The sequence below is a fragment of the Suncus etruscus genome, chromosome 9 (genome assembly GCF_024139225.1).
Source record: "Suncus etruscus isolate mSunEtr1 chromosome 9, mSunEtr1.pri.cur, whole genome shotgun sequence".
NCBI lineage: Eukaryota > Metazoa > Chordata > Mammalia > Eulipotyphla > Soricidae > Suncus > Suncus etruscus.
In genome coordinates, this window is record NC_064856.1 from 19,291,460 (window position 1) to 19,304,755 (window position 13,296).

Consider the following 13,296-nt stretch of genomic DNA (forward strand, 5'->3'; position numbering starts at 1 on the left):
TAGCATTACTTCTTACTTTCTACAAAAAGACCAGGTAGGATGATTTGAAATGACAGATGGAAGAGTGTTTGAATAAAAGTTCTAAGGTGCATACCTCTGTTGCTTCACATCCAAGCTAAATATGCCTGGAATAAAATGCCAATACCTTCCCTTGGCCCAGAGACTGTAATGAACAACTGGTACTACTTTCATCTCAGCCTCATCCTGTTCTTGGGACTCTGACTCCACTGGCTTTTCCTCCTCTTTTATGTTTTCTTTTCTGCATGGGTTTCTAGCATTGGTTGCTGCTAGAAACTAGAACTGGGCTTAAAATACTCTCTCAGAGTCTTTTCTTCAGCATCTAAAGTCGCACCTGTCCCCCCTTATTTTAATACTATTAGCTATAGTATATACTTTAACTAGTACATGTATATATTTTAACCATTAATTGAAAATTTTTATTTTGGGACCACATCCAGTATTGCTAAGGACTTACTCCTGGCTCTGCACTCAGGCATCACGCCTAACAAGCTTGGATAACCATATAGGATGTCAGGGATGGAACCCAGGTTGGCCGCATACAAGACAAGTGCCTTACTTGCTGTACTACCACTCAGGCTTGAAATCACATAATATATTATTCACTTATTGCCTTCTGTCCTAGTATTTGTCAGAATCTGAAATTAACTACTTATTTATGTTCACTATTCACCCAGGCTCTCACTCTGTGATGAATTTAAGAAAAGCAAGACTCTTGTCTTGTGCTTTGTATACCCCTAGAACCTTGAACATGCCTGGAAAACTTACAGATAAGTAGAAACTAGTTAGAATTTGAGTACAGAAAGGAATATGCATATATAATGTGGTGATGCCGTTTAGTTGTGCAGAAGGAAAAAGCAATATTTGTTGAATGTTTATTTTGGGCCATCTCTCAGGCTCTGATTGTTGTGAATTATTAGAAAATGAAATATCTATATATCTTATGAGCATATTCTCCATGATGACCTTGGTTGAGACAACTGTTATCCTTATAATGAGGAACCATGCTGTGGAGCCAGGTGATGTCTAAAGTCACATAGGAAGGTAGGATTTACTTACTTGATTCTTTTGTTCGGTTTTGGGGTCATACCTGGCTCTGCATTCAGGGGTCACTCCTAGCAGGACTCAGGGAACCATATGAAGTTCTGGAGCTTAAACCCAGGTCAGGCATAATGCAAGACAAGTACCATTATCTGCTGTACTATTGCTCTAGTCCTGGGGAGGTGGAATTTAAACTCAGGACATCCTTATTCTAAAATTCTTGCGCTATCCACTATTCATCCACCTGTTTAATGGCTAAAACATTTTACTCTCAGTGATCTGTAATGTCAGAAATAGCTTTATAGCTTTTCCAGTTTTGAATAGTTTATAAAAAGTGAAAAGGCAAATAACTTGTATCTCTCACTTTTTCTTCCATGGTAAATGTAGGTTGTAGTGGCCACCAATGTGGCCGAAACCTCCATTACCATCAGTGGGATTGTGTATGTGATCGACTGTGGCTTCATGAAACTCCGGGCCTATAATCCCAGAACAGCTATTGAGTGCTTGGTGGTAGTGCCAGTGTCTCAGGCATCAGCAAACCAGCGAGCAGGACGTGGGGGCCGCAACCGCTCAGGAAAATGTTACCGTCTTTATACAGGTCAGTGGGGCTCTCCCTATGTGTTCTTTAATTTCCTTTAGTCAGACTAAATACTGGGAAATAATTGAAAGGTATATGTCTTTTTTTTTTTGTTTGTTTTGTTTTTGTGGTTTTTGGGTCACACCCGGCAGTGCTCAGGGTTATTCCTGGCTCCAGGCTCAGAAATTGCTCCTGGCAGGCACGGGGGACCATATGGGGCGCCGGGATTCGAACCAATGACCTCCTGCATGAAAGGCAAATGCCTTACCTCCATGCTATCTCTCTCCGGCCCCCGAAAGGTATATGTCTTAAGGTACAGAACTTAATGTAGCATTTAGGCTTCCTTTCTGAGACCCTCTGTGGCCCTGCTGCTGGCAGCCTTCCTCATTCTTGTTTTTTTTGGGTCACACCTGGCAACACTCGGGTTACTCCTGGCTCTGCGCTCAGAAATTACCCCTGGCCAGGCTCAGGGACCATATGGGATTCGAACCACCATCTGTCCTGGATCTGCTTCGTGCAAGGCAAACACCCTACTGCTATGATATCTCTCAGGCCCCAGCCTTCCTCTTTTTTTTTTTTTTTTTTTGGTTTTTCGGGCCACACCGTTTGATGCTCAGGGGTTACTCCTGGCTAAGCACTCAGAAATCGCCCCTGGCTTGGGGGGACCATATGGGAGCGGGGGGATCGAACCTGCGGTCCCTTCCTTGGCTAGCACTTGCAAGGCAGACATCTTACCCTCTAGCGCTGCCTCGCCAGCCCCATCCTTCCTCATTTTTAACACTACATTTCTTTTCTGCTATTCCTTCATTGGCCGAGGTGGTCCACAGCATTGGTGATATGAGTCGATTGACAGCATCAGCTTGTCTGGAGCCTGGTGATCCTGTATTTGGGCTGTGCATCTCAGATGCTGTCTCTCTTACTTTTCTCTTAGCTTAATGTACTGGTCAGGGAGCCTTTAATCTTGTGAGCCCTCTCTTTGGGTTCTTGTCCTCATTCCTGATTCAGAGTATCTCTGAGAAGACAAAATGGCAAGTTCTATCCTGAAACTCCATTGATAGAAATAAAGTAGTTCAGTCAGTTTTTATACCATATACCATATATATACTGTACATAATCAGATAAAAATAAAATGGGATGAGCAATGTTACAGGTACTTGAAAGATGGTGAAATATAGTGGAGAGAAATTTTCCATATTCTTAAGAAATTTGTTTAAATGAAATCTGCATAACATTAACCTTCTTTAAATTCAGCAGTTTTGTGTCCTTTTTAAAATTCTCAAGGTGGTAACTGAGAATAACCACTTGTCTAGTTTTAACAAACTTTCCTTCACATCAAATTAAAACCACCCACCCACTCAGCAATTTATTTCCTCCTTCCCTCCCACCCAGTCCCTGAGACCCCTACCCCACAGTTTTTGTTCTATGTCTCCAACTTTCTTTGGGAATATTTTGTATATTATAGGCTTCTATAATATTTGTTTCTGACTTCCTCATTTTCTCACTGCTTTATAAGTCATCTCTGTTATATCAGTGTTTCATTTTATCTTATGACTGAATAATATTCCCTATAGAAATAGACCTGATTGTTTCTCTGGTCACCAATGGGTATGGGTGGGTGGATGTTTCTGCTTCTGTCTGTTGTGCATGGTGTTCCTGTGAACATGTCCTGTAACTGTATTTATGTGAATGACTCTTTTTAATGCCTCAGAGCTTGTTTGGAGGTTCTAGTGGCAGAGCACAGCTACCCATATGCTCTCAGCCTAAGAACAGTCATTTTCTTTTGGGGCTGGCTTTTCTCTTCAACCAAGTGTGTAGCTTTGGGAGGCATGCATATGTAGCAGAGAGAAAGAGAGAGGAGGAGACACTCCTGGGAAGCCAGATCAGCTGACTCAAAAATGGCAATCAGTGGGGATGACATGTTACAGTCAGATCACTCTCATGTTCTGTTTTTAATTCTTGTGGGTGCATACCTGGGAATGGGTTTGGTGATCATATCATTTATTAACTTTTGAGGAACTCATTATTTTATTTTATTTTTTTGGTTCTATTTATTTATTTGTTTTTGCTTTGGGGCCATACCTGGCGGTGCTGGAGTAGGGGTGCTACTCTGGGGTTAGTGTTCAGGGCTTGCTCCTGGCATTTTGCAGGAGACCATTGCACTCTAGGGTTCCAGCCCAGGGCTTGTACATACTGAGCATGGCTCCAGCCCTTTGGGCTGTCTCCCCTGTCCTTTTTTAGCTGGTTTGTTGGAAGTATTTCAGTAGTGTTTGAGACCTTTTAATTAAATCTGGTATCAGTTGGTTGTGTCCTTTTCACTGAAAATGTTAATGTTTCCCCAGTGGTGGGTACTATTTATTTATCATCCCTTTATATTTTATTTGAATATATCTTCCCAGGCACTGTATCTTTTCCCAAATAAGATGATCTTTTCTTTCCTTTTTTTTTTTTTTGTTTTTTTTTTGCTTTTGGGTCACACCCAGCAATGTTCAGGGGTTACTCCTGGCTCTACGCTCAGAAATTACTCCTTCTAAAAGAAAGGCTCAGGGGACCATATGGGATGCTGGGATTCAAACCACTGTCCTTCTGCATGCAAGGCAAACACCCTACTTCCATGCTATCTCTCCGATCCCCCCAAGATGATCTTTTTTGAATATGGCTTTTTAGTAATATCATGGCTCTTTGTCATGATAATACTAGATTCTTCGAGCATCATGGTGGAGGAGAAAAACTGCCCTTTTGGCATAATCTCATTAGATTGTGACATTTGAGCTCAGATAGTTCTGATTTCCTCTCCTCAGAGGAAGCCTTTGAACAGCTGCCCCAGAGTACAGTTCCCGAGATGCAACGGAGCAACTTGGCACCCGTCATCCTGCAGCTGAAGGCGCTAGGAATTGACAATGTCCTCAGGTTTCACTTCATGTCAGTAAGTCTGGTCTTCTCTCTGGGGCCAGGGGACACCTGGGCTGCTCTGGGGAGGTGTGGACATTGTTTCCGAACCTGCCACCTCTCCACTTTTTCTGCACACATTATGTGTGTTCTATGCTAGGCCCTGTGCAGGGCGGAGGGGTACAGCCAGATGAAGCAATTAGAGTAGAGAGGTTATGGTAAAGAGAGGTTAAGAAGAATGGTTATGTTGTGGTTATGTGCTCTACTACCTGAGTTTCAAAGTTGTTTGTGAAATCCAGGTTTCATCAGCAGGTTGGGAGGGTCAGGCCATTGAATTGATGAGGAGGCTAGAAGTTGGAACCTCATGACGGGTTGGTGAGGGTATGGGAGCGTCTTAGGAGAACCTCAGGGAATGTCCCTGAGGCTGATTGCATTTCTCATAGGTTTTGAAGGCCATTTTTTATGAGTAGAATTACTGGATCAGTGGGCCATAATTATTTATTATTTCTCTGTCTTGGACACTAGTCCAGAGCAAACTCAAGCAGAGAATGAATGCTGACATCTTGTGCCTCTGTCCTGCCCTTTTTCTTTTCTTTTCTTTTCTTTTCTTTTTTTGCCCTTTTTATTTTTCTTCTTGAGTTTTGTTCATTTAGTTGAGGTGGTGGTGGGTGAGTGGGAACTATTATCTGTATCTTTTTTAAAAAATTCTTTAGGGCCCGGAGAGATAGCACAGCGGCGTTTGCCTTGCAAGCAGCCGATCCAGGACCAAAAGTGGTTGGTTCGAATCCATGTGTCCCATATGGTCCCCGTGCCTGCCAGGAGCTATTTCTGAGCAGATAGCCAGGAGTAACCCCTGAGCACCGCCGAGTGTGGCCCCAAAAAACAAAAAAAAACAAAAAAAAAATTCTTTAATGGGGCCAGAGTGATAACACAACGGGGTGGCTTGCATACAGCTGACCTAGGTTCAATCCTTGGCATTTCGTTTGGTTCCCCAAGCCCTCTTGAAGTAGTTTCTGAGTGCAAAGTCAGGAGTAATCTTTGAGCGCTGCTGAGTATGTTCAAGAACCCCCCCCCCCCGAATAACAACAGCAACAACAGTACCCCCCACCAAAAACCTATAATAAAAAATTATCATTGACTATTTTATATTTCTTTTGCTTTGTTCTTGTTGTTTGTTTTGGGTCCACACCAGCAGTGCTTAGGACTTGATGCTGGCTCTGTTCTCAAAGGACTGGCCATAGGTAGCAATGGGGGTGAAACTGGGCTTGGCTACAAGTACCTAAACCCCTGTACTATTTTTCTTGCCCTTGTTCTGATTTGTTAAGCCATTTATCTTTTTTATCTTTGTCAGTCATTTTTATAAGTTCTTTAAGTGTTCTATAATTTATTCTTTATTTGTGTGTAGTACTTTTTCCAAGTTTCTTTTTGCATTTATTTGTAGTTGTCCATTATTTTTAAGATCAGATAGTATTTCTGCAGTAAAGCCTTCCTGTCTTTGCTGCTATTTCTTCTGTTCTTCTGTGATTGACAAATGTTTCTTTATATCTGGGTCATTTAACAGTCACTCATTTTCTTCTTGGATTTGTAGAATTTGCAGACTTGCACATTAGATTTATTCTACAAAATGGTCTTAAAATACAAATCTGGATGCTTGGATAATATAGTCCTTAATACTACATGCTTTATGCTTAGGATAGTTAAGGCATAGAAGAATATCAGTCTTCTCAAGAAAACCGATGTTTGTTTATTGGAAATATGGAAGAACCCTTTGCTTTTTGGTTTATAGAATAAGAATGTAGAATATAGAATTTAGGAAAGAGGAGCAATACATGCAAATTAAAGATCTGTGAAAGCTAAGCATGACAAATGTCAGCTCAATAGCACAAAAGCTAGTGTTTTCAAACATTTAGAACAAATCAAATACCTACTAAAGAAAACTACAGAAAAGAGGGTAGCACAAATAGTAAACTCATATTAGAGTATGTTTAGCTTCTAACAGAAAGACAAATGTAGATTGAGTTGGATGTACAGTGCTGTTTTATGCTAATTCAGTGATCAGATATAAAGAAATCTGATAAGATCCAAAGTTTACATAATTTGTAGAAAAGACTTTTTAGTTTGTTTTCAGACTTAATGAAGGATTTCCTGGCATTATTTTTGGCACTATACAAATGCCTGTAACTCTTAGGGAACTTTCTCCTGAAAAGTTAATTCAAAGGGAGGAAAAAACCCTGGATATTTGGGGGAAGTACAAGAAATTTATTTTGATTAATAGTGAGAAAATTTCAAAGACTTGGTGAATTGGAAGTGGGCCTCTGTGATTTATTCCTATGTGGAGAAAACACAAAGCTTAATGTGCATTAAAGCATAGAGGGTGGGCCCGGAGAGATAGCACAGCGGCGTTTGCCTTGCAAGCAGCCGATCCAGGGACCAAAAGGTGGTTGGTTCGAATCCCGGTGTCCCATATCCCCCCCCCCCCCCCGGGGGTGGCCCAAAAACCAAAAAAAAAAAAAAAAAAAAGGCATAGAGGGTGAAGAACAGGGCAGGCCATTGGGAAAAATGGAGTTGAATGGGAAGTAGTCTTGCTTTTTTGTCTGTTACTGGAATTAACTGAGGAGGATTTTTTATGTTTTTTTACAGCCCCCTCCAGCACAATCGATGGTTCAAGCATTGGAGTTACTCTATGCTCTGGGAGGTATGTCTCTTATGTGATCTCTGCTTTGTTTCCTAATAAGGGATTTTAGTGAGTTCATATTTACTGTAGGATTCTTTGTATCTTCAGGAACGGGATGGCTTCTTCCATATATAATCCTTCTTAATAATCTTTAAGCTTTATCAAAATTAGAAGGTGGCAACCATAAAGAGATTAAGAGCACATAAAGCCCAGTTATGACAGTGAATTTATAGAATATGTCAGTACACAAAAGCTAGTAATAACCATATCAGTGCTGTACTTCTAAGAGATCTCCTGAAGTTGCCCTGTGACCTAATTCAAGATTCCCTCTCTGGATGTTACCTCTCCTAACCTTTCTCTCAGTCTCCTCTCTCATCCTGAAGTCTGTGGCTCATTGTTTTCTCTTTAAGGCCCTTAATTTATTCTGGGCACAACCAGAGGTTGTGGGCAAGAAAACATCTTGTTACAGAAGAGCCTAAACCATAGTCTGAATTTACCCCTTTTGGAAGTCCAGGTCTTTCCCTGAATGTTACCGCCAGTTTATAAAATAGAATATAAAATACTCAGTTTTGTATTTTAGTAAAAGTTTTGTCCTTTTTTTTTCCTTTAAAAAAAGAAAAATAGCTTAATTTTTAATGAATAACAAATAAGAATGCAAAATAAACTAAACCAAAAACAAAACTTTAAGCACCTTAGCAGATTTGATAAAACTGTTTTTGAAAGCCAATAAGGACAAACATTTATTTCCATTGTACTTAAGTAGAAAACAAACAAAAAATTAACATCTTAAAAATAAACACATTTTGGGGTCAGCGAGGTGGCACTAGAGGTAAGGTGTCTGCCTTGCAAGCGCTAGCCAAGGAAAGGACCACAGTTCGATCCCCCCAGCATCCCATATGGTCCCCCTAAGCCAGGGGCAATTTCTGAGTGAGTGCGTAGCCAGGAATAACCCCTGAGCATCAAATGGGTGTGGCCCGAAAAACCAAAAAAAAAAAAAAAAAAAAAAAAAAAACACATTTTGAGACAAAATTTAAGAAAATTGGGTGACTATGACAAGAGACAAACTAACAAAGTTTTTTGGTATATGTGCATTTTTCAGAAAAAAAATTTTTGGTTTGGTCATTGTCCAGGAAACTCAGGAATTTATTTCCACACGGCATCATCAGATATGTGCTTGGAGTCCTTTTGTTTTTTTAAATTAAAAAATTTTTTTTTAGGGGCCGGAGAGATAGCATGGAGGTAAGGCATTTGCCTTTCATGCAGAAGGTCATCGGTTCAAATCCCGGCGTCCCATATGGTCCCCCGTGCCTGCCAGGAGCAATTCCTGAGCATGGAGCCAGGAATAACCCCTGAGCACTGCCGGGTGTGACCCAAAAACCACACACACAAAAAAAAAAAAAAAAAAAAAAATTTTTTTTTTATTGATTTGGATTCATTTTGTCCTTTTGTATCTTTTTTTTTTTTTTTTTTTTTTGGGATTTTGGTTTTTTTTTTTTTTTTTTTTTTTTTTGGTTTTTGGGCCACACCCGGCGATGCTCAGGGGTTACTCCTGGCTGTCTGCTCAGAAATAGCTTCTGGCAGGCACGGGGGACCATATGGGACACCGGGATTCGAACCAACCACCTTTGGTCCTGGATCGGCTGCTTGCAGGGCAAGCTGTGCTATCTCTCCGGGCCCTCACCCTGTATTTTGTTTTGAGATTTCTTTATGTTGTCACACGGGTTGGATTTCATTTCTTTTTATTGTTGGACATTATTCATTGTGCATCTCTACTGCAAATTATGCATGTCCTTTCATCAGGTGATGGGCATTTGGGTGGTTTCCCCTTTTTGGTTAATGTGCTGCCTCTCAAAACATTCATGTTCAAGCTTTCAGTGTGTGAGGATTTAAGTACTTACCATTATTATCTGTTCTTGTATTTTATCCATCCTCATGGATGTGCAAGTATGTCTTATGGTTTGCTTTGTATTTCCCTAATGACTAATGATGTTGAATTCCTTTTCATATGCTTGTTGGCCATTTGTATATTATCTTTGGAGACATGTTTAGTTAACTCCTTTCCCATTTTCATATAGCATTTTTCTTTTTGTTATTAAGTTGGAGTAGTTCTTTATATATCTGATTGTGAGTTTCTTCTCAGATCTGATTTATGAATATTTCTTTGATTCTGTGGGTTGGTATTTCACTTTCTTCTTAGTATCATTGCTAGAAAAGACTTTTGGTTTAAAAATTTGGGGTTTTTGAATCACTTCTGGCTGTGTTCATGGCTTGCTTCTGACTCTGCTCAGAGGTACTCCTGGCATTGCTTGCGGGGACCATATGTGGTGTCAGGGATTGAACTAAAATAAGCTATAGTCAATACAAGTACCTTAATCCTGTTTTTTATTTTAATTTTTATTTAAACACTATGGATACAGCTTGTTCATATGCAGGTTTTTTATTTTCCGCAGATAAAGCTTAACACCTGTTCTATCTCTCCAGTTTTTATATAGCCAAATTAATATTTTTGTAAGTTGTTATAACATTATATCTAACAAATGATTTCCTGATCTGTGGGGATGAAGATTTTCTTTGAAGCATTTTTATAGTTTTAGCATATATTAATAGATACTAAATCCATGTGGAATTGGGTGGGGCCCACATGCTGTGGTACTTTTGGACTTATTGATGTGGGATTACTCCTGGCAATATTCAGAGAATCATGCAGTTCCCTGGTTTGAACCTGGACCTCCCACATGCAAAGGCTGTTCCAGCTCTTTAAGTCATCTTTCCCATCTCAGTCATTTTGTTTTTGATACAGGGTGAGGTAGGAGGTCTTCCTTTATTTATTATGTTTGTGATAACTCCTTTGTTAAGGAATAAAATAGTAATTGATTTAAAAGATCTTTGGTGGTTTACAATACCTGCCAGTGGGTCTGTATAGAGTCCTCCCACTCTGAATAGAGTGGGTGGTGAAGAGTGATTATCTCTTGTTCTCAGGCACATAGTAGAACTGGGAAGTACAGTTTCCTGGAATACTCTGTAATGGGATGAGCTACATTCATCTCATGGAAAAATGAGCTGAGGCCAGGTTGCTGGGGAACCTGAGGAAAATGCACTGGTGCAACTGGGAGATAGTCCAGGTCTCTGGGCACGTGCCTTGCATACACCTGACTTGAGTTTGATCCTTGCCAACGCCTGGCCTCTTTAGCTTTACTGACTGTGATTCCGGAGATTCCCGAACAACAAAGGGGTAGCCCTGATTGTCCTTGGTATCACAAGGCTGAGACAACACTACATCCTTAGCCCCTAGTGCTAATGCTAAACATGAATTGCTCCATGCCTCTTGGCCACTGTTTGAGAGACTCCCCCAAAGAAACAACACACACACACACACACACACACACACACACACACACAAAAGAAAAGACAAGACTCTTTGAGTATTGGCACACACACACACACACACACACACACACACACACACACACACACACACACACACACACACACACACACAAAAGAAAGAAAGAAAGAAAAGAAAAGACTCTTTTTTTGAGTATTGGCCTGTTTGGTTGTAGGGCCTGTGGGAAATGATTTGGGTAAGTGGGACCAGGCAGAGGATACTCTGAGTGAGGAGACTGACAATAGAGGCCTTATTATTTCCTTGATGAAGAAACCATTTCCAGGGTCTTTTAAACATGAGCAGCATTCAGAACTCAGTGAGCTCAGGGCTCACTTCTGGCTCTGTACTCCATGGGTGCAAGGAATTGAACCCTGATTAACTGTGTGCAGTGCAAGTGCTCTACCTGCTGTACTTTTTTTTTAAAAATGCTCTGCTGGGACTTGAATTCAGAGCTTCACACATATAAGGCAAAGTGATCTACTGCTATACCACATCTCTAGCCCTCTTTTTTTTTTTTTTTTTTTTTTGGTTTTTGGTTTTTGGGTCACACCTGGCAGCGCTTAAAGGTCACTCCTGGCTCTGTGCCCAGAAATCGCTCCTGGCAGGCTCAGGGGACCATATGGGATTCCGGGATTTGAACCACTGACCTTCTGCATGAAAGGCAAACGCCTTACCTCCATGCTATCTCTCCGGCCCTGCCCTTTTTCATTTTAATGTAAGGCAGTGTGGTGCCAGGCTGATTCATTTGTGTATACCTTGTCTTCTTTTTTCAAAGCATACATCATCTGTCATTCTTTCAGCAACTTTGCATCTTCCAGCGTGATGTTGCATGCTTCTGATATTTGTTGTTCTCATGGCAGGTTTGGACAAAGACTGTCGCCTTACTGAACCACTTGGCATGCGAATAGCTGAGTTTCCTCTAAATCCCATGTTTGCAAAGATGCTGCTTGAATCAGGTGGGTGGAGATCTCAGTTTTCATGGATTTTATTTTCTGAGTCCCCTGAATTAGTTCCCTGAATCCTGTGCTGCCTGAGGAAGAAAAGAAGGCCTGCTAATACTTAGAGTCGTGAAGGAGCTTTTCATGAAATGCCAGTTGGGGTGTATTGCTAACTTTGATTCAGAATTAGTCGTCATTACTTCAGTAAACTCTGGTTTGTTTCCTGTGAGAGTTGCTCTAGGCTAGCGAGACCAAAGTTATGCCAGGTGAGGCTGGGCCATCAGTCAGAGAGACCTAACTTCCCCCACTCCTAGGACTCCCCATTGTCCACATACAAGTCAGAGCAATTATGAAGTAAACAGAGTGTCCAACTATCCCGCTCTGAGTCTATCCTGGTCTCTCCTCATCTTGACTGTGTAGTTGACACTGCACTTGTCAGAGTAAAGAGGATCCCAAGTATAATCCTAAGAAACTAAATAACAGGGCCACATCTTTGTTGCTCATAGATGTGTGGTAAATTGGAATCACGTATGCTTTTTGCTTCCTAGGAACTTTTGGCTGCTCACAGGAAATCCTGAGCATTGCTGCCATGATGCAGATCCAGAATATCTTTGTAGTCCCCTCCAACCAGAAGAATCAAGCAGTAAGTCCCATGTCCCAGAGGTCTTCATTCCCATCTCTTTTACTCTGGTTTCCCTTATCAAAACCCCTGAAAAAGGCTGATGGTAGAGATATCTAAACAAGTGCCAATGCATTACGTAAATCATTTTGTATTTTACTTTTGTCCTAGGGAGTAGATACTGATGGTTTGTGGTTAGAGATGGAGGCCTAGAGAGGTCAGATAACTACTTCCGGGTTGCACAGCCAGGGCTGGGCAGGCAGTCCAGAGCCTCTCATCTCAGCCATCATCTGCCCGACTTTCTAGTAAGGGCAATCCTGGTAGGCACAGTCCTGGTGAGCACACAAGTGAACCTAAGGAATTGGTGTTTAGGCAGAGCCTGCCCCATTTGGTTGTGCTGAAAATCAGTAAAGTCGATACCAGACCTGCAGAAGGCCCAGCATCAGGGACAGCTGAGAGAGTGAATGTTGGAAAGATCAAGCATAAGGCAAGGCATTGGGAGCCCCATACAGGTGAGGCATGTGGTTCAATGCGGGTCACCAGGACCTCTTTGGTTCCTGTGGGCAAGCTAGAAGCCGTGCAGCAGGGAAGAGGCTGGAGCCAAGGTTTTTCCTTTGCCCATATTTGCTGGCTCATTTGCTTTTCTGTCAATCTCTGACAAGTCTTTCTTGGGATAGGCTGAGGGAAATAAAGTTTAGCATTTGGAACTCCTCAATCCATCCCTGATATATTATCTCCCCCAGATCCAGTCATCTCTCAGTATTAGTTTGCTGCCTCCCTGTATGTTTGTTTGTTGCTTTTGTCCCCCCACTGTTGTGGTCATGTCAGATTTCATGTACTCAGAGTGGGTCCTGGTCCCTGAGTGGTGTTCAGTAAGCATCAGAAAGGCAGAAAGAGAGCGGGATTCTGGGAGGAAGAAAGATTGTATAAGTATGTGCTATCTGATGTAGGGAGAAAGTCTGAAGCTAATAAGTGAGTTTGCAGATCTGTCTGTTCTGTGCATGCTGCTCTATGAACTCGCGAACAAATGGCACTGCCCAGGGTCTCACAAAAACAGTGTTCAGGGGAGGAAGATGTGAAAGGACCAGGAGGCCACCCTGTACCAAGTGGCAGCCTCTGTTCTCATGGAGCTTTCACTCAGTTGAGGGCAGATGAGAG

At 41.5% G+C, this 13,296-nt stretch overlaps 1 protein-coding gene and 1 non-coding gene across 2 annotated transcripts in view; one reads left to right on the top strand and one right to left on the bottom strand.

Annotated features, from left to right (window-relative positions):
• DHX35 (DEAH-box helicase 35) overlaps window positions 1–13,296 on the top strand; it is an 84,131-nt gene that overhangs the window by 56,263 nt on the left and 14,572 nt on the right. The window contains 5 exon segments of the mRNA XM_049779454.1: window positions 1,447–1,657; window positions 4,435–4,559; window positions 7,163–7,217; window positions 11,442–11,537; window positions 12,068–12,162. Of these exon segments, the coding sequence (XP_049635411.1) occupies window positions 1,447–1,657; window positions 4,435–4,559; window positions 7,163–7,217; window positions 11,442–11,537; window positions 12,068–12,162 (582 nt within the window).
• LOC126019479 (small nucleolar RNA SNORD121A) lies at window positions 8,321–8,394 on the bottom strand. Its single transcript, XR_007499166.1, has one exon. It is a non-coding gene; the product is annotated as a small nucleolar RNA SNORD121A (small nucleolar RNA).